A 19614-nucleotide genomic window follows, 5' to 3' on the forward strand; every position below is an offset into this window, starting at 1 on the left:
AATTGTGGTTTTTCATACGTGGAAAATAAATACAATGCTACACAGACTGATAGGCTTCGAGTGGTAAATGACATCACGAAAATCATGGCAATTTTCGTTTTGTAATTGTCGTGAATACAAGATAACCCGTTCCGAAACGTGTCATTATTGGATTATTTTTCAGTTTGTGCGCCACTGCTCGTTATTTTATTTATTCAATATATGTACCGTAAATAGTTAATAGTTGAAAGGTGAAAAAGAAATACTTTGTTTTATAGCATTAAATGGCGGCATTGCAGTTGTGAATTAGGCTAATCGACCGTTGAGAATTTTAACTTGTCAAAGTTGCCATATCGAGACGTGGATATTCTTTTTCTGTGATGTGCTTTATTCTATCTGTTCCAAGCCTGATCAATCCAAATGAGCATTGCTTGATCATACGTGAGTTTAAGATATGTTGGCACCTCACTACACGCTAGTGAAGGGAAATCTCATGGGACCGACTTTTGCTGTAACTGTGGTGGATGTGTCAGTCTTGGGATGAGTCACATAAGTACGTGGATATAAAGTTGGTTGGGTTGAACTATTGTCGTTGTGTTTATGATTGGTTTAATGGTCAAAGAGAAAGATAATCTGAACTTAAAAGTAGGGCTAGCGATTTACTGCATGTTAAATTAACCTTCAGAGTAGTATGATTTAACTTTACTTCGTATGTTATTGATGCTATTTTAGACATTTCAAGTTACAATATGGCTCTCGACTCGGAACTGCAAAATAACTGAACAATGGTGCGAAACCCAAACCCTGGCTGGTCTGGTTAAAATGATGCGTATTTGTGATATTTCAGTTAAGTTGACGTTGAGCATGCGATTTTATTCACAGGTAGTAAGAACAGTGTCCTACATGCAAATATTATGTTCGCCGACTGCTTTTTGCAGTTTTAATCAGGTTATATCTTGGTTAGGCGAATTAAAATATTTCGGAGCTACATTTTCTGGGTTGGTTACTGTTGTCAAATGCTATTTCACAGCAATAGCAATCTAGAATCAATGAAATCTATGAATAGCTGCTGCAGATATCGTGATATGTAAATTCGATAAACCATGCTTAACTTAGATACGTATTCTCTGCATAAGCAGGAAAGGCACAATTCAAAATTACGGCACTAAACCGCATGAAAAACTGTGCCTGGAAATGAAGGAAGTTTAAAAAATCAATACTTTCTAGAATTTCGGCGTACAAGCTCATAAGAGCAAGCTAAATATTTGACCAGAAAGAAAAACGACCATCAAATATCCGAAAATGGATAAGTTTACAAAAACCGTCCATGCAAGCCCGAATTTCCGCAAGACATCTATAAATCTCACTTCATAAGCTTACGGTGGAAATTTATATTGAATTTTCACCTATGCTAACCTAGGACGCATCATCTAATCCTATTTTCCTATGACCCGTTTCAAATCAAATGGTCGCTTCAAAATCGTAAAAGATGTACCGTCCTATATAATTTTAATTGATTACACCTACCTCGTGAAATATGTAATTATTGTCCAATAAAAATAAACTATTAGGAGAAAATTTTGTTTGAACTATTTTATACCATTCAAACAACCCCACGTGAATTCAATGACAATTAGACTGTGGATTCATTTGCAATATGTTCTATCGCATTTATCGGGTATGAACAATTTTATGAATATGTTTGTTCACATTCGTATGTCGAAGACAAATATAATTAAGGACAAAATTTTATCACCCTGTTATATTTATTGGAGTTAACTAATCGAACGTTAAAAATTATCTTATATCACCTACTATCGTTGGGATTAAATGAAATGAGCCTATTTTCTACTTACAGCTCTATATAGTTCCATAAAAATATTTTTTGTAGGTTTGATCAACAATTATTTTTTATTAACTGCGTTGCAAACTATCGAGAGAAAGGATGCCATTCCCGGTAAGTTTTTGTTTCTTATACAGCGAAATTTTTAATGTCAACACACACCGCTTAAGATATCCAGTGCATATATCTCATGAAATTATTGGTCTAATGAAAATATGTGATAGAAATATCATTTGAACTATCACATACCATTTGAATATTAGGCAATGGCAATTTAATATTTCGTATGACAATATCGCGTTTGAAGAATAAAATCGTTGTTTATGCTTTATTTGTCAATGAGAAGAGACTGTTTACAGTTTATACCATAAATCTTGACATTTACCAAATTATAACTTTTAATATAAAGGAATATTTCCTGACAAGATGCGCTATTCAACCGAAAATATTTGGGTATACCCGTCAGGTCGACTAGCAGTTTTTCTTCATTTGTTGTTTAATATATTATTAATATAAAAAACACGGTTGATCAGTGCAGTTACAGGATTGTTCAACACCAATCATAAAAAATACACATGCATAATAGTATAAAGACAATCAATTATTGTATATACATTAATTTATATCCACAAGTTAGCGATTCCCTAAACTGCTGAACAACTACAATCATAGAAATGGTGGCTAGTAGTTTCAACATTAGTTTTGCAGAAATCACATAACTAATAAACCAAGTAACTTGAATCAATTCGAGGACCACGGGGTTTGAACATGTTACCTATTCTTACTTTTAATTTTCATAATCTGTGTACAATTTCTCTCTATAGAATCATAGACTACAAGTCACATGAGTGTTGTGCACATTAATTTGCGTTTGCAAGAAAAAATTTCGCGCCTGTTATTAGTTTTGTCACAAATCCGACTTCATAAGATTGCTTCAATATTTTACTGAAGGCAGAAGTCCACAGAAGGTACCGCCAAACAATTCTACTAAGAAATTGACACAAGCTGGAAGTGACATTCAAGTGGCGAGGGAAAGATAAAATTTAAACGCGGTTACGGCCTGTTCGCTTGGATATTGTTTTTTTTATTGATTACAGTGCTGCGAGATAACCATGGCAAGCACGCTGTGAAAACCAGTTAAGTGCTTTTCCGTTTGCGCCTACCATAATTATAATCCAATATTTTGTAGTGATAATTTCAATCGGTAAGCCCACGGATCCGGCCCGCTGGCCGTAGGTTGCCGACCCCTGCTCTAATCGGTTGTGACGAAAACCTTAAACCCTGCATACCAATATCCAATATCAAGCCGTTTTAGTATTTGCAACTTTAATTCCAAATGAGTGATGCATCATACATCTTTTTCTTTGCACCTCTGCGTTTAGAATATTTTTACACCAGTCACAATTTTCATTAACAACAATCCAAATAGTTATTAAACAGACGCGGGCCGGGTGGACATAAGGTATGGTAACCATTATATCAGTGACACTGTTGTCGCTTTTCTAAAAATTCCATCAAAAACTAGTGGTTATCAAAAAACGTTCCGGAAATTCACTACACATATAAATATATTTTTACTACCTAGACAGGTGTCAGACTCTTTCCCATTCGACTCATCTATATTTACGTTTCTATTCACTATATAGATCCACGATGTGAATCATTTCCCCAGAAATTGAGGTTTTGCTTGGCTGTAATAGGAATTTCTGAATCACATTTATGTAACAGATATTTTTATGATGACATGGAGCTATGGTGAAACTTACCTTGGAATCACGCCGTTTTTCGTTGTCGCAACTGATAACACCTTTTTTTAAAAAGGATGAAATTTGCAATTCTCATACATTATTGATGATGAATTGCCCTTGTTTTGTACGCACATGCCACTTCCCCAATGACTAACCATGATGCTCCTATGACGACTCCCATATTTGAACCTATATTTGAAAAATATTTTCATAACTACTTTAGAGAAACTAGTAGTGCACTTCTCAAATAGGAATCCCCAATTATCTTCTTTTTTGGTTTATGAAACGTGGATGGCACGCGGAGTTACCTTAAAATCTGTAATCAGGTTTGGTATCGATGTAGATTTGCAAATTTTTGACAAACGTCATACTGGGATATATTGACTTTCAAAAAGACATCGATTTTTTGGCACATGAAAATAATGTGATAGTAATAAATCTTTCTATATTCGTTGTTGAATAGCATATTGCGTTATTGTTACACGAGCAAAAAACTATAGAAAAGTTCCGAAGAATGCACGGGGTTCGCTTCGGAGCATGATAAACTCGGTAAAAAAACACGAGACTATGTAGTTAGGGTTAAGAAGCGAAATTCTCTTATGCTTCTTATTGTGCCATGTATATTGTCAGGTGCTGCTGAACACACATATCCGAAAACTTTGGACGGGAGTAATAAGAGTCAGAGATTAGATATGTCCTAATTTATGACATTGTAGATTTCTGCAAATGGTTTACGAATACTACGCCGTTAGATGACTGTTCCAGCATTTTTTTTAAACAATCATAAACCAATTTTATTAAAATATGTAGTGGGTAGGGCTTGGCAAAATATTCGAATAGTGAATCGAATATTAAATTATTCGAATGGCATTTTACTATACGAATATCGGGTACCACGTGATCTGCGCCACTTCGCTTGGACACAGCGCGAGAATTCACCTACAACGCTCGCTAACAGACAAAAGCGTCAAATTTGAAAAATCGTTTTGCGTTGTGGTGTTATTTGTTTTCTTTGCGTTTCATTCGTTCATTTCAATTCCCTACTTTGCAAAAAAAGTACCGACACCGTTCCCTAAATTTAGAAACGTCAAAACTGATGAGGTATTTAAATTAAATATCCCAGATTTTAAACTCCGTATGATTGGCGACACGTGATTAGCCGTTCCATGCATGCACCAAACATAAATTTGTTTAACGAAAATTAAAAGTTGAAATAACTTTCGAATGAAACCATACATAGTATAACACGAACAAGCTATGGCCAGAAAAGAAATGGCAGGACATAGTTCTTTTAATGTACTTTCCAATAATTCTTTAATGATTCCTTTCATTCTTGACCAAGTAATGTAAAAAATGTAAACATTTCACTCGGAGATGCATGGTGGGTGGAGTGTAGGAATCATAACGTAAAATCAATCGTGAATTTCGATGTAACAGCGCGCACTGTCTCGTTTACGAATTGTTGTATCATCGAAAATTATCACATTCGTTATATTCTGAGCATTTTTGCACTGATAAATGGGGCGTGACATTATCAAAATCGTCAAGAGAAGTAAAAGTGAATTTGCAAATACCGTAAATAAAATTGTGAATTACTCGGTAACGATATTAGCTATAATGATCGCGGGGTTTGTTAAAAGAAAACATCGGAACTTGAAAGAGTTGGCTATAAATACCGTCTGGCCATCTATTAGGCACAAAAGTACAAAAGCGCAATTTTTTATAGGTCGCATTAGGTCGAATATGTTAATTATTATTCAAGAAGCGGTGTTTATTAACGCCATCTCGTCATATGGCCATGCAGAAATGCCTTTATTGCCGAATTATTCAGTCACTATTTTAAATCAACATTCGGGATTGACGCAATCGCAGCTTTGCGAGGTTTATCTGTAAAGTAACATACCCACCATGGAAAAGCATAGCAAAGTTAATAATTACGGTATTGTCTTAATAAATATCTGCATCCCGGTATCGATAATAATATCACCGTTCGCTTAATATTGTGGCGGTAAACTTACAAACGTTGATGAGTAATATGAAAGCCAACGCAAATGATAAAAATTAGGATAATATTTTTTTGGGTTTCAAAATCAATCCTTAATGGTTTTAACAGAAGTTGCCGACGTGAACGCACGGGTAAACCCGAAATATAAACTTCGATGTCCGCCGACCCGAATACGGGGCGGTAATATATATATTATATCCCCGGAAAAACGGCCACGGTGACAAAAACAATCAACGATTATTACGAAATTAACCAGTAAAAAAACGCTTTGTAGCCGATTTTTCAGTGTCTTCATTAATTTTCAAAGGGAGTATCGACCGACGTTCGGGAAATAATATTCGTTATTCGACTATTCGGTATTCGTTAAAAATATTCAAATTATTCGATTCGAAAAAATTGTTCGATTTTACCCACCCCTAGTAGTGGGTAGGATATGTGCCGTATATCACTGTGTCCCTTTAAAAGCTATTGGTAGTTTGTTATATCTGACTGTTGCACTATTATATCGTTTTATGGAAAGTTTTCCAAACCTAAAAATAGTAACTATACCGCCACTCTTTGCGTTTTTCTTTTTTGTGTATTGTTTTGTATTGTCAATCAATTGTATTAAATATCTCTACATATGGCAATAAATTCCAAGTCAATTCTTACTCAAGTCTGATTAATAGAACGACCGCTGACACTCTTGTACATGTGTAAGAATAACTTTTGCTGAAGATATGTCAGTATATACCTGTTGACATGGGACTAGTTTAAACAATTCAAGTCAACGCAGCGCTAGTAGGGCGAGATAGATGGTGGGAATAAGAAGATAAAATTCATGGAATAGAGGCTAGTCGTAAAATTGTACGGCAGAGAATTGTCAAACTTTTGAAGCTTGACAAATCACACACGATCTTTTAATTACTGTAAAAAGTCTATGCGCACAGATCGACAAATGTGACATTTAAATTAAACTACTTTTCTTTATTTTGTCTATTGTTTACATCAGTGGTTCTCAACCTTTTATGGCTCTTGGCCCCCTTCCAGCGCCTTTTTTCTCTCGTGGCCCCTCTGTTCGCCATCCCATAAAACGAAACGTGATGGATTGTATTATGTTTTTTAACGACCTTTTATGGAATGCAAAATCCAACCACAGACAAGAAGGTAAAAGCTTTTTAGTATGCAATCAATGGGAATCTTGCGCTTGGGACTGTTGGACGAGGTTCCTTATATTAGAAACCGGGCACAATGATTCCTTGCTCATTACATACAGGCAAAGCAAGCATTGAGACAATTCTCTGTCATCTCGATTTACTTTCGTAAAGCCAAAGCCAACGTAGTTGTCGTTTCATTTTCGTATTTTGGGCATTAAGAATTTACCAATGGGTTCTTGCGTCTATATTATGATAGCGAAGATTATCTCGCAGTCTAGTGAAAGCTACAGGATAGACGGCCTACCGGCGAACTATTTTGATTGGTAGTTTCCAAATTCCATTAGGATCAAACAATTCACACACAAGAAAGTGAATACACCCTGCGATCTCAAATAACCTATTCAGGCAATAAAACAGCGGTGAACGCTGAATTTTATTTTGAAAGGAATATATGCAAACGAAGTCGCTTTATGATCAATTATCAGCCCTGTGTCGTGGCCCCCCTTGAACTGCTTCGTGGCCCCCGGTTGAGAACTACTGGTTTACATGTTCTAAGGCTTCGGTTCTTTTTACTCTTTCCTTGTCTCAAATTTACATATCACGGATCGGTATATTACAAAATAGTGAGCGAGACAAAATTCATTCAACTTCGTATATCCTATATTCAGTTATATTATAAATAGCATTCAATGTGAAAATGGTTGAACGAGGCTTGTCAGTTGGCATTGCGACCTGTTGAACTGCGCCCTCCTCAACGTCAAAGATTTGCGATACCATTTTTTTGCATTTTGAATATGGTAAAAGTGTAGAATTACTTATTTACAAATTAGTTTCCAATTCCTCGTGGGTTTCCGTTCTTTACGGAAAACCTATATATGATAATCTCATATTTCTGCGGAATATGTTCTCTGAACACCCTAAGAACCTAGGAACTTTAGTACATCCCATATACTAAAAGAAACTTTACATAAATGGCATGTTGTAATATATCAATGCGCATAACTTCGATCGTGATGAAAATTTGGTTATTATTTCACTAGCAATGGATAGAAATTACTGTATCATATCCCAATCACAAATAATCATAGTTTGATTATTTTAAAAACTTATTTTTAATTCAAATTGACTTTTAGCGTCATTGAAATCAGTATTTATAATTATACCCTTTTTCAGGCATTTCACAGATTTTTCTTCAATCGAAAAGGAGATCCCGTTGCAGAACAACGACGGCTATTGCAGGATAGGGTTAGAATCGAAAGAAGATTAGCAGAAATCGATTCTGCCAAGAGAGAGGAAAACGTACGCTTGAATCTCAGTCGTTTAGCTACTAAAAAGCGCCTCCAGAGCAGCGTGCAGTACTTGCCGACCCCTTCTCAAGCGATCGAAGGCGTGAGACACGTTTCCTGGTCCGACGGTTATTCTTCGCAAAAACCCACCAACGACTTTAAGGAAGACGGTGAAGAGGATTTCATCATGCCTCCTCGATTGAATTTGGCCACCAGTAAGTACCAGTTAAGTACCAGTAAGTTACCAGTTTCCAAAGCTTCGATCTGAAATGCGATAATAAAGGATTTGCAGGTATCAGTTACGGCCAATAATCAGTTGCAAATCACCACCAAACTCAAATTGAACATTTGAATAATAAAATAATGGAAGTTTCTATCACTATCGCTGCCTAATCTTCTTGCCTAAACTTTTATAAGTTTCCTAGCCGAAACTGTCGCCATGGGCGCTGATCGAGTACACTAGAGTTCATAACCGACTTGATGCAATTAAGCACTTCCATGTCGATGCTTGAATCATGGCAGGTTCTTTATTGGCTAATTACTAGGTATTTTGTGATAATTCGTTATCTGTAATACTTGTTTTTGGTGATGTCTGTGGATAGAAGTATTTTTTATTTAGTCGTATCGGAGATGAAGTGCTTCAATGTACCGAATGTTACAGTCTATAAAAGCTATATTCATACACGATATTGTGTTCGTCTGACGACCGCTTGATGAAACCGAGTTGGAGAGATTTTTTTGCGACTGTGTTAATGCGGTAAAAAATAAGCGCAGTGCAAGGCCACTTAATGTGAAGTAATATTAAAATGCCCCACACCAAGAAAATAAGAATTGCAATATAGATATCGGCATCGGCCCGCAAACCCAATACACGTATCCAATACACGTATAGATTCGTTCGACGTCTATTCGTGCCATATGTAGCTCGGAATTTAATGTCTGTGCTGGATAATATGAAACGTTTTTCGTTAAATACTTTGACATGCGCAAGTTGTACACATGTTTTAAACCATTTGCTTCTCGTGAACCATTCGTTTTCTCTCATTTTCTCAAAAAATTGGCATATAATAAATCTTCGTCAACACGTTACAGCTTTCGCAAACTAACGAAAACAGATTCTCTAGCAGCGCGGTGTGTTGCATCCACTGTAAAATTCTCAAAATGAGAAGCTTCGGTTTTATTTGATTAGAAACTCCAATGTCTTCAATATTTTTTAAGTTCAAGATTAGATTTATTGGTGGACAACTGGACATGGTTATCGTTGGTCTTTAAACTTTAAGTGAATATGGCCACACTTCATTCTCGTGACTTGCATTATTCGACGTTTTGGCGTTAGCATTCCCCATCAACAATTTTGTTAAAATCCCGGATTGTTTTCGTCAGCTTGACGTGTTTTTATAGCCGTAAACACCATTACGTCGGAGTTTACTCACCCTAAATTACAAATTTTTCTCAAGTATATATATATATGTCTTGTGCCACACGGGGGCAATGGTATTTTTTTCCCGCACGGAACTGTGAAACCAGTGAGAACACGAGTTATTGTATAATCATCGGCGGCGGGATGTTTTCTTGAATAAAAGTCGGCGATATAAAATACTATAAATAGAACGAAAACATCATTGGTTTTGATTTAGGAGGCCCGCGACAGGTTAAAAACACTATATTAGAGATTGTGAACTGAAAATTTCGGCAACATTTTGATTGGCCGATTTTCGGAAAGATACAGCCACTGTAAATTGAAACACAGTGAATTGTGCGCGCAAAGTACCTTTTACTCAAATCTAAAATTACCGACGGGTCCTGGCGCGACTTGGTATATGAGTGTAAAATAATTTCAATCAATATTTTATTGTACTAAAATTAATTTTACTCCGTGGAATATTATCGCAGACGAAGAAATTTATCTAACGATAATATCTTCAAAATGGAGAGAATCCAGTGCTGCAAGAATAGCTCAGGTTTGTGGAAATCACGAGATCTCAAAACGCCTTATAATCGGGCATTTTACCACACATTTTTATGTCTGCAGATTGCCGTAGTATTTCAGTGTTATATTGTTTTTCTTTTGATGAAGTAACCGCAGGTTAAATTAAACACCATTAAGTTAATAAAACAAAACATTTTAAATATGCCCGTATGGATTGATTACTTTCCGCAAAATAGATCATTATCCGTTGAAAAAGTCGGCTCTTCAAACGAGTCGCGTAATCAGGCGACTGTTTCAGAATCCGTTCCGCGGAGATTTCGAGGCGTTAAATATGTATTTTTGATACACTAATATACTTCTTTATGTATTTTTATTGTACTAAATTAAATGCAGAACTTGAGATTTTTCTAACAGCGATGACGAATTCGCAAGGCGCAATAATAGGTAATAAGTATTAAAACTGAATATTATTTGGCAGTATCCCTCACATTTTTATGTTCGCGGATTGTTATTGAATAACAGCAAAGTTGTGCCATTTCGTAACCACGTTTCGTTCGCCACATTCGTAATTTACAATTTTTAACTGATCTGTACTGAAAAATAAAAAGTCAAACAACGTTATTTAAACAATTACACATGTATTAAATATCATCTGAAATACTGATAGTCGTCTCTGACAAACAATGACCATGCACTATCATCAATGACGCTTAATCGAGAAGGGCAACAGCTCAGAGACATCACTGATATACGGAATGATACACTATTCTAGGTATACTTTCTATTGAATGAAATCTGTATATAGATTTTATAATATAGTAGTTTGCCCAGGCATGAATATGTATGACGACGTCGCGAAGTATCGCCTACTAATGGTTTCTGGAGACAGCGGACTCGGACTAGCGGACTCGACTAGTCATCTAAAGAAAAAGTAAAAAATCAGCTGATTTTAATTTCAGAGAGCGTAGCCAGCGTAACGGGATATCAAAGATTTAAATTGGTATGCTGTCCATTATAATGATTATATTATCAAGAAATTAACCCTGCCAAGAAACCCATTCAGCATACAACCACTGGTGACCGTAATTTCGACGATATCATGTTCTTTAACTATCACACACAGTCAGCTACAATGTAACGATTATTTAATTCCTCACTCAATAAGTTAATTTAATTACGTAGGGGCAGACCCTCAACGTTCGGTATATTTTGTTACGATTTGGACTAACGAAATACTTGTAAGAAAAAGCATATCTGATTTTTCAAGTTTCTTGAGTCAATTGTGATAATTGATGAAATCTCGGATAATTCCATTTAATCTCAAATAAATTCATTTCACGCCCACCGTCGCACTAATTGACTACGTTGAAGAGGTAGATTAAAGATTTCTGGTTCTAACTCCAAGTCCTCAACGTCATTCAGGGAGATTTAGATTGGATAAGGTATGCTGTTCCTTGTTCGTTAAATTATGACAGCTTCCTATCATAATTTATCGTAAAATTATTATATATTAAAAAAATAACAAGATGTCACTTTTATTACTTGGTGGGCCACTAAACGCTTCAGAAGAAATACTTGCAAATTGCATCCTGACAGTTCCTTCTTTACACATTGGATTTTCTCTTAATTTTTTATTATCAAGAGAGCCCATTTATCCAACATATGGTTTCAAATGAGCAAACAAACCACTTGTGAAATTTGCAGCAGAGCAAAGGGATCATGTGTTATGTCACACCATGCTCCACTACACACTCTCTATCGTGCAGTTTTGATGCCTTAAAATAGGTTCAGTCGGCCATAGACAATGATTTTGAATTGCTTGTATCGATCGGAAATCACATTAAATCTTACGCACCATGGTGTGCCATGCCGCGCTTTAGACGAAAGCCACAGGGGATCTTTTTTCATTCATTTTATTGATTCAATAATTAGCTTTCTGTATGCTCCAATCACGGATTATTTTTATTCTCCAATGATGTCATTTGACAGTTTTGCGTGTAGAAGTGGCAAGTATTCAATTTCTCATTACCAGCAGGCTGGTTGTCAAATTTTGGATTTCTAGGTATTGTCATTTACTCTGGCGTTCACACAATTCATTTTCGTTATGAATCGCTTTCAACATTAACTCACCAATTATAGTTAAGGATGTGGCTCGTGATTGAACCAGCTTTTCAACAAAATGCCAACATTTATAGTCGACTAAACACTTTTAGATTTTTCGGTTGGAGCATATTTTAAGATTATATCTGGTGACAAGACGCGCCTAGCAGATATATTACCTGCTATTGAATTCTTTGATATAAAAACGAAGCCTACTGGAAAGATAATATTACTGCGATATGGTGGTCAGACAGAGAATTAAAGCTAAACATCAGGACAGTTATGATTATCCATTATGGAAACTTGAAGCGCTTCTACATTTTACTTTTGGTAAGTTATATTATACATCTTGTATGATGTTTTGATAAGAACATTTCACAGCTATACTTATTTATCTATAATTAAACAATGCTGCAGTGAAATAGGGCATCGAAATTACCTGTGTGCTGCTGAATGTTACAATTGCTGTTGCGTTGCGTATTGGTCTGTTAACTATTTTAGATGTCGACGCAAACATTTGTCGTGAAAGTTTGCATTTGCTTTCCTACAAGTGTAGCCTGCAACAAACACCTACGTTTCCATGTAATAAGGAAGCATCCTGTCCATCCTATGGAATTGGATTTTCAGGGCGAAAAGAAAATTAGTTCTCCAGTTATATGCTATTTTGTCTGTCGGTTAAATATTTTTCCGCGTAGTGGTTTTGCTGTTTAATAATAAGTAAGCCTCCCGACCATACGTGCATTGTGCATAAAATGTATATAATCGTTGTAGATCTTCTTCTTTTTTCAAATACTACATAGCGTTACTATATTTGCAAGAATGACATTTTAATTATAATTAAAATCTTAAAGACGTAAATTGTTTGTTTTACCTGTTTCTAACATTATCGCCTGATTTTCTTAAGTGTAATAGTTGTCTGAAGTTTTGGCCAAATCTGGCATTTACATCTACACAATGAGCAATTCCATATAATTGTTGAGCTTTGCAGCTGCATTTTTATTCATTTAAAATATTTTTTGCCCAATATGTTCTGTACTTACCTTCCTTTTCAGCATCTGTATATTTCGTTATTTAGATATGTATGTAGGACATTCCTAAAAATGCAACTGCTATTTTTCTACTGACGTTGAGAATTTAAGCATTGGAAATTGATTTATTTAATTGGAAATTAACTTTTGCTGAGCAGTGTTTATCGCACTGCTAAAGTGACCTAACCTTTTTTTTCGTGAACCAGGCATCTGGTATATGCATCCATGGATGCGAAGTGAATGATACCATTTAGCATGAACATGGATTGAATATTCAAATGAGAATTTTGCGGTGAAATAAATGCTTCCAATAATCCGAAAATTGCCCACATCAATTTCGAAACGATTATTTTTTTGTGCTATTAATTGGGTTTCTGTTGGAATAACTACTTATCCTTCTTCTATTCTTTTGCACTGGTGGAACCGTATGCATATAATGCAAGGATACTGTAGCAAGAGTGATTATAACTTACTATTCTAAGTTATCCATGAGAGTCTTGCAACACACTAACTCAAATATATTTCTGTAACGTTTTGACTGAACAAAGTTTGACTTCATCAGGCATAGATACAGTTGAATATTTATTTATTGTATATTCGCGTCTAGATAAATCGTGCGTAAACTACAGCAATGGTTATAAATCTGGCAATTTTCACCGGAAAAGATTAAATATGCGACAACTTCAATCAGGAGGTTCTAAATATAGTGCTGTGCCGCCCTAGTGAGCTAGCCGCGATTAGTCGTTCACATTCGCCGTAGTTATCTGTTGGCTGTTGTAGAGAGTAATGAAACAAGACCTTAATTTGATTCATATTTCACTCCCTTATGCACGTATTAGTGATTCGAATATCGCGTAACTCCCGCGCGACTCACTCAAAATTGATATTTCGACAAACACAGGGCGATTGATTGCTCATCAACTTCTGTTTAAAAACTTTCATGTCAAAAAGGACAGTATAGGCTATTTTTAGCACTACGATGTTTTCAGATCCAGATTTTATTGATATTGTTTTTGCTATTTCCTCTTTTCCTGACACATACTACGTGCATTTAATACATACTCATTTTTCGCTCCGTCTAAATAATACAATTTACAATAATCCTATAAACTTGTTTTTGCAGTATCCGCTTGTGAAACTTTAACTTATCAAATACATTCCTAATACTGTTGGTCTGTATATTAAGTATTTTACATTGCTAGATCTGTACGACCGTATTCACCCTTTGGCGTATTACTGTTACAGGCATACCAATGCATGGTGAGGTAATAGTAATCGTTAAATTTTCATTCCTAATAAACGTATTGAACGACTAGGGAATTTAGCTATTTCAAGTTATAGCGAATATGCCTCAAAATTTTGTGGGTGTGCATAAAGACATTACGATTTAATGTGAATAACTGTTTTGTGCAAATTACCACGTCTGTTTATCCTGAAACAAAAGCATTTTTATTGTAATTACTTTCGAAATCAGAACCGCACGATACACGCATGGTGTGAAGTGTATTTCAAAATTTCTTTATACAGAATATTTTTTAGCGTATTCTGCCGGAAGTGTAGGTGTAGAGAGGACTGACTATATTTTCGATTTTTGGTTAATTTACCGGACATTCTCAAGCGTTTTAAACTTAGCTTTTGTAAATACCGCACTTCGAAATTCGAATTGACTTTCGAAATTGTTCGTTCTGAGCTCCTGGGAATCAAATGTTGCAATTGCTTGAGTTTTTTATTTTCAATTTTCATCCAAATCTCTTCAATTTTCTTACAAAATAACGCATAAACAGTTTGGCCAAGATTGCTTTGGTAATTAGAGCATGGATATTGGTATATGCTTCACTTCCATCAAATGGCATAGTATAGTTAACAGTTATTACAAGCTATATTTCACGTACAATTATATACTATAGTCTATATATCGTCTCTTCCCACTGAATATAAATGCTATTGTTTTTATCTTTTGTTTTGGCCGAATGGAGCTTTTTCTGAATAGAGTTTCGATTCGTTGACAAATCGTGTCTTTTTACTTATGCCAATTGCGTATAATATATCTTCAAAAGAAACGTGCAGGGCGGCAGCAATCACCCACACGAGTTTGGATAGTATGGTTCTACCCCAAAATACTTTGTCAACATGCCATTGATGATTTCCCCTGCAATATTTTTACAAAGTAAGTGCATGTGTACAATTTACATGTTTACTGATCAATCTTATTTTTGGCGTGATGTTAGTTTTCCTGTTGTCGTCAGAAGATGTGAGTATGCTCAATAATAATAATCATCCAACGACATCTGTACGTATTGAATGGGTTTCATAGGTTGAAGTGAGCTTTAATATTAGCTAGCGAGCTTTTTCTCATCATTCATTGTTTTCCTTTTCCATTTTCTATTCAGCGACGGAAACTTTTACATAGAGTCGGGGAATTCTTATTTATTCCAATTTTAACTTTATAGAAATCTGTACAAACCTCGATTAGTAGGGCAATATTTCATTACTAGACGCGTAGGTTCATAATTCCATTGGTAGAGTTTGGATAAATTACTGACTATTTATTTCTTCTATATAATTTGGCTTTGGTTACGAAATTCCAATTATTTTTATATTATGTTTGTCTGAGAATGTCTGCCTTTGGTCAGATGAAACGTTACGGAAATATATTTGTGTTTGTATGCAACAAGGCTCTGGAACCACTTCCTTGAATCACAATCTTTCCTTGTACTTGTAAAATTACTCAATACGGAAGAATCCATTCCTCGCTGGAAACCACTGCCCTATGGGACTGAATAAAAGCGAGGAACTCATATGTTATGTCGTGACATACCCATGAGATGCGGGATATGTTTAGAAAAAAATTAATTTTACGTTGTGCTGGCAATCTTTTCGTTTCTCTGATTTACATGTGTGAAAAATATATCAAATATTGTCCTGCAGAAATTCCCCTATTTCGAAAATGTGTTTTTCGCAAGCGCATCAAAACAAAATAATCCGAGCATCCGTCAATTCCTATTTAGTTTACAATAGTATTGCTATATATATGTTAAATAATTATCGATTGGGGTACGCCAGGCTAACTACCTAACTTCCTTGCTCTATGCCAGGGGTGGCCAATCCGAGGCTATCGAGCCGCATGCGTCTCTTAAGCCGGTTCCATGCGTCTCTTTTCGCCTTGGGTATTTTAAGGAAAAAATAACTTGCAAACTACTTTTCATCATGTTTCGATTGAACATTTGTGATACATCGTACATTCTTCTTTTACGTCGAAGATACATTATTGCACTACAACGGCTGTCGTAATCGTATCGAAAACGAAGTTCGGCGGCAAACGCGCATTCGAATGAAGTAATTGAAGTGCAGATAAAACGTCACATGCATATTATGTCGTCGACGACTCGTTTAATTATGAGATGGATTGTTTGAAATTCCCTCTAGTCTCAGATGAGGCTGCAACTGAGTTGAAGATGATCCGATATTTATGAGGAAAACCAACGGAAATGTGCTTGAAGGGAAGGGACCATTGAATTATGGAAATGCATAAGATGACTATCTGTTTCAAGAGTTTTGTCGCACACTAACACAAACGTATCACTGTAACGTTTCGTCTGACCTAGATCAGACGTCTTCAGACAAGCATATTTCAACTATGGCAATAAATGTCCAGTTAAAATGTTAATCAATGAATAAATATCTTGCAGTTTAGTGAATAATCCCTAAAAGGTAAATTAAACAACTTCACAATAAATCCTTCCAGAACTTTGATAACACCGATCATGGAGTTCCTTCATGAGACAAATCTAAAATGTTAGTCGGGCTTCTTTCAGAGTGATTTTATTAAATTGTGCAAATCCTTTTTGAGAAACATGTAGACGCGTTTCTTGCGACAGTTGTTGAGTTCTGATTTGGTAGGACCCATTATGGATTCAGAAGTCTCACGAAGAAACTAACGTGATCATCAGTTGAGGTTGCGCGATACTAAGCGGATCCGTATGCATATAATGCAAGGATGCTGTAGCAAGAATAAAGATGGCCATACTAATTTATTCAAGAATATCGATGCACACTGACACAAATGTATTTTTGTAACGTTTTATCTGACCGAGATCAGAATTCTTCGACGAGCTAAAATCAAGTAGGATGTATATATCGTTGCCAGCTTTACGCTTTTCGGGCGAGTGAGATTAAGAGTTTTTATTTCGACGAACTCCAGTAATTTAAACGCGTCTTTCAGTATTTCTTTTAGACGATCCGTTCGTTGTATTGCTCATTGTTTACAAAATATTTTTTGCTATAACGGTGAGCTCGAAGATTGAAAGAGATCTCATTATTATATGCAAGGAAGCAAGTTTGTTCATGTGAAATTGCTTTAATCAAAACTGAAAACTGGACCTAAATTTTAATCCAACTGCGAGACTTTGCATAGTTTCCACCTTTTAATTAACAGATATGGCAATATTTAACCTTTACGAAGTAGGACGATGTCGTAGACTACAATCCTGGACATATTTTATGTCTAACACATATCCCAACCATAATTACGAGTGTAATTCGCTTTGTATGGAAATGTGATAGAAAAGGAGGGTGTATAGCCGTATATATATATATATATTCATTCTGTGAGATATTTCGCCCTTCTCTGCGGACAACAAGTTTTCTGTGATTACCTGGATCTTCACCATTAGCCCAACTAACACCGTACACCGAATAATAAAACACTCGATCGGAACAGAAGTTGATTAATATACCTCATTTCTGCATTGCCAGCAAGTTACCAAGCTCAGATAATAATTCATAGCAACCTGTAGTGGGTTAATAAAATTACAGTTTAAAATTCGCCCTACTTGAATTTCGAATCACGTCACGCTGTCTCGATCGCGACCATAGCGAACATGAAGACTTACTCGTTTAATTGATCTCGATCCTCGAAACAAATGGGTTACGTATTATGTAAAATATGTATATAAAATTTTTACTATTCACACCAGGCGTTTCCTATACTATGTTTGTCATTATAATAACGTCTTGAATGTAAGAACATTTGCTTTTCAATATCAATACCGGTATTGCAATTATTGGTAGACAAAGTGTTGAATATTTTAGCAAACTTATATTAAAAAAATTACGAACTTTTACTTTCAGAGCGTCGAAACGCTATGGGGCACAAAGCACATAGGAAATCATTGATGCAAGGAATACTGAGCGTAGCCAGTGGCGAAGGAAAGACTCCCACATCTGAGTTGAAAGAAGGGAAAAAATTACCAGATTACTTGACTAAAGATTTAGAAAACGAAACCTATAGATCTCCTGCGTGCGCATACACAGCTTTACCAGACCCAGACAAATATTATGAGAAAGGGGTGAGTCTTGTGAAATTATTTTCCTTTCATATCATTGATTCGACAATCCAAAATGAAGTAGACACCGTAATTATTTAGTGATTCATTTTCTTGAATTTTAAATAGAGTTGTTTTAATATCAATTAAGAATTAGACTTGTTTACGATTCTTTTGTAGATGCTCCTTTCATTTTTTAAATTTAAATTCTAATATTTGAAGTCGAAAAAATTTCGTTTAACGCGTCGAAACAAAACTAATATTCGCGTTGGCATCATAATATTATTGTTAACGTTGGTAAGTACATACAAAACCTATTTCAAAGGAAAGTCTCCGGTTGTATGCTATTGTGCCTTTCCGAGTATGTTATTTTTGTTCCCTCGTAGAGTTCGCTAAGCCATTCAATTCAGTTCTGTCGAAAATAAGCATCATTCAAAAAACATTTTTGACTATAGAACGAAAACGAGAATGTGTGGTGCCAACCATGTTTGTATATCGAACTTGCGATCTCTTGTCGCATAGCTCGGCGTATTTACGTTATCATATCGCTCTCCTTTTAGAAGCGTTTCTTGATTGTTTCTATGCGGTGGATTTGAAAATTCGGAAATAGTTCCAGAGTAACCCAACGTTAAGATGAAAGCGTGCTGATAGTACCATCAGACAGTATACCAAACGTTGGCTGAATCTAAATTTTACCGAATATCTAAGTAATTCATAGTCTTATTGACTAAATGTAACCTGTCACTTGACATTATGTTCGGTCACCATTCGTCCATAATGCTGCCATCTGCTTATAATCACAACTAGCATTCCTAAAACAACGCTTGGAATTCATTTGTCGGCCTTATTTATATTCAAATCGTTGTAGTCCAATGTACTTGGGCACGTTGGGCAAGTTTGGGATTGTATATAATATATGATCCCCTCAGTTATCAACATTGGCGTACAATTCATGACAAACCAATATTTATTTTTTTATTTTCAAATATTTGGGAAAAAAATTTGAGATGATGTTGATTCACGCATATGAAATCAAATTATAGCGTAAATATTGAACTAATGCATCAAGTTTTAATATTAATATTTGTATCTTATGCCCACACAAATAATTCGAAATCGTGTTTTGAGATAGTGATATTTGACATAGGCAATAACAATATCATTATGTCGTAGCGTGACGGTAACACCCAATCGGATTAGTAGTCAAATATCAGGATTGATAGACAACACACTAC

The 19614-nt window shown here is 35.5% G+C and overlaps 1 protein-coding gene across 11 annotated transcripts in view; it reads left to right on the forward strand.

The window, feature by feature from the left end:
• LOC120340681 (sodium channel protein type 3 subunit alpha-like) overlaps positions 1-19614 on the forward strand; it is a 128446-nt gene that overhangs the window by 62421 nt on the left and 46411 nt on the right. For 8 of the 11 annotated variants that reach the window (XM_039409008.2, XM_039409006.2, XM_078119796.1 and 5 more), the window contains 2 exons: positions 7885-8212; positions 18186-18403. In XM_039409008.2, the coding sequence (XP_039264942.2) occupies positions 7885-8212; positions 18186-18403 (546 nt within the window). Of the gene's footprint in view, positions 1-1869; positions 1937-7884; positions 8213-11970; positions 12358-15148; positions 15223-18185; positions 18404-19614 lie in introns of those variants that run through there. The other 3 variants (XM_039409013.2, XM_039409015.2, XM_039409016.2) reach the window with 3 other exon arrangements.

Source organism: Styela clava, chromosome 14 (genome assembly GCF_964204865.1).
Source record: "Styela clava chromosome 14, kaStyClav1.hap1.2, whole genome shotgun sequence".
Lineage (NCBI taxonomy): Eukaryota > Metazoa > Chordata > Ascidiacea > Stolidobranchia > Styelidae > Styela > Styela clava.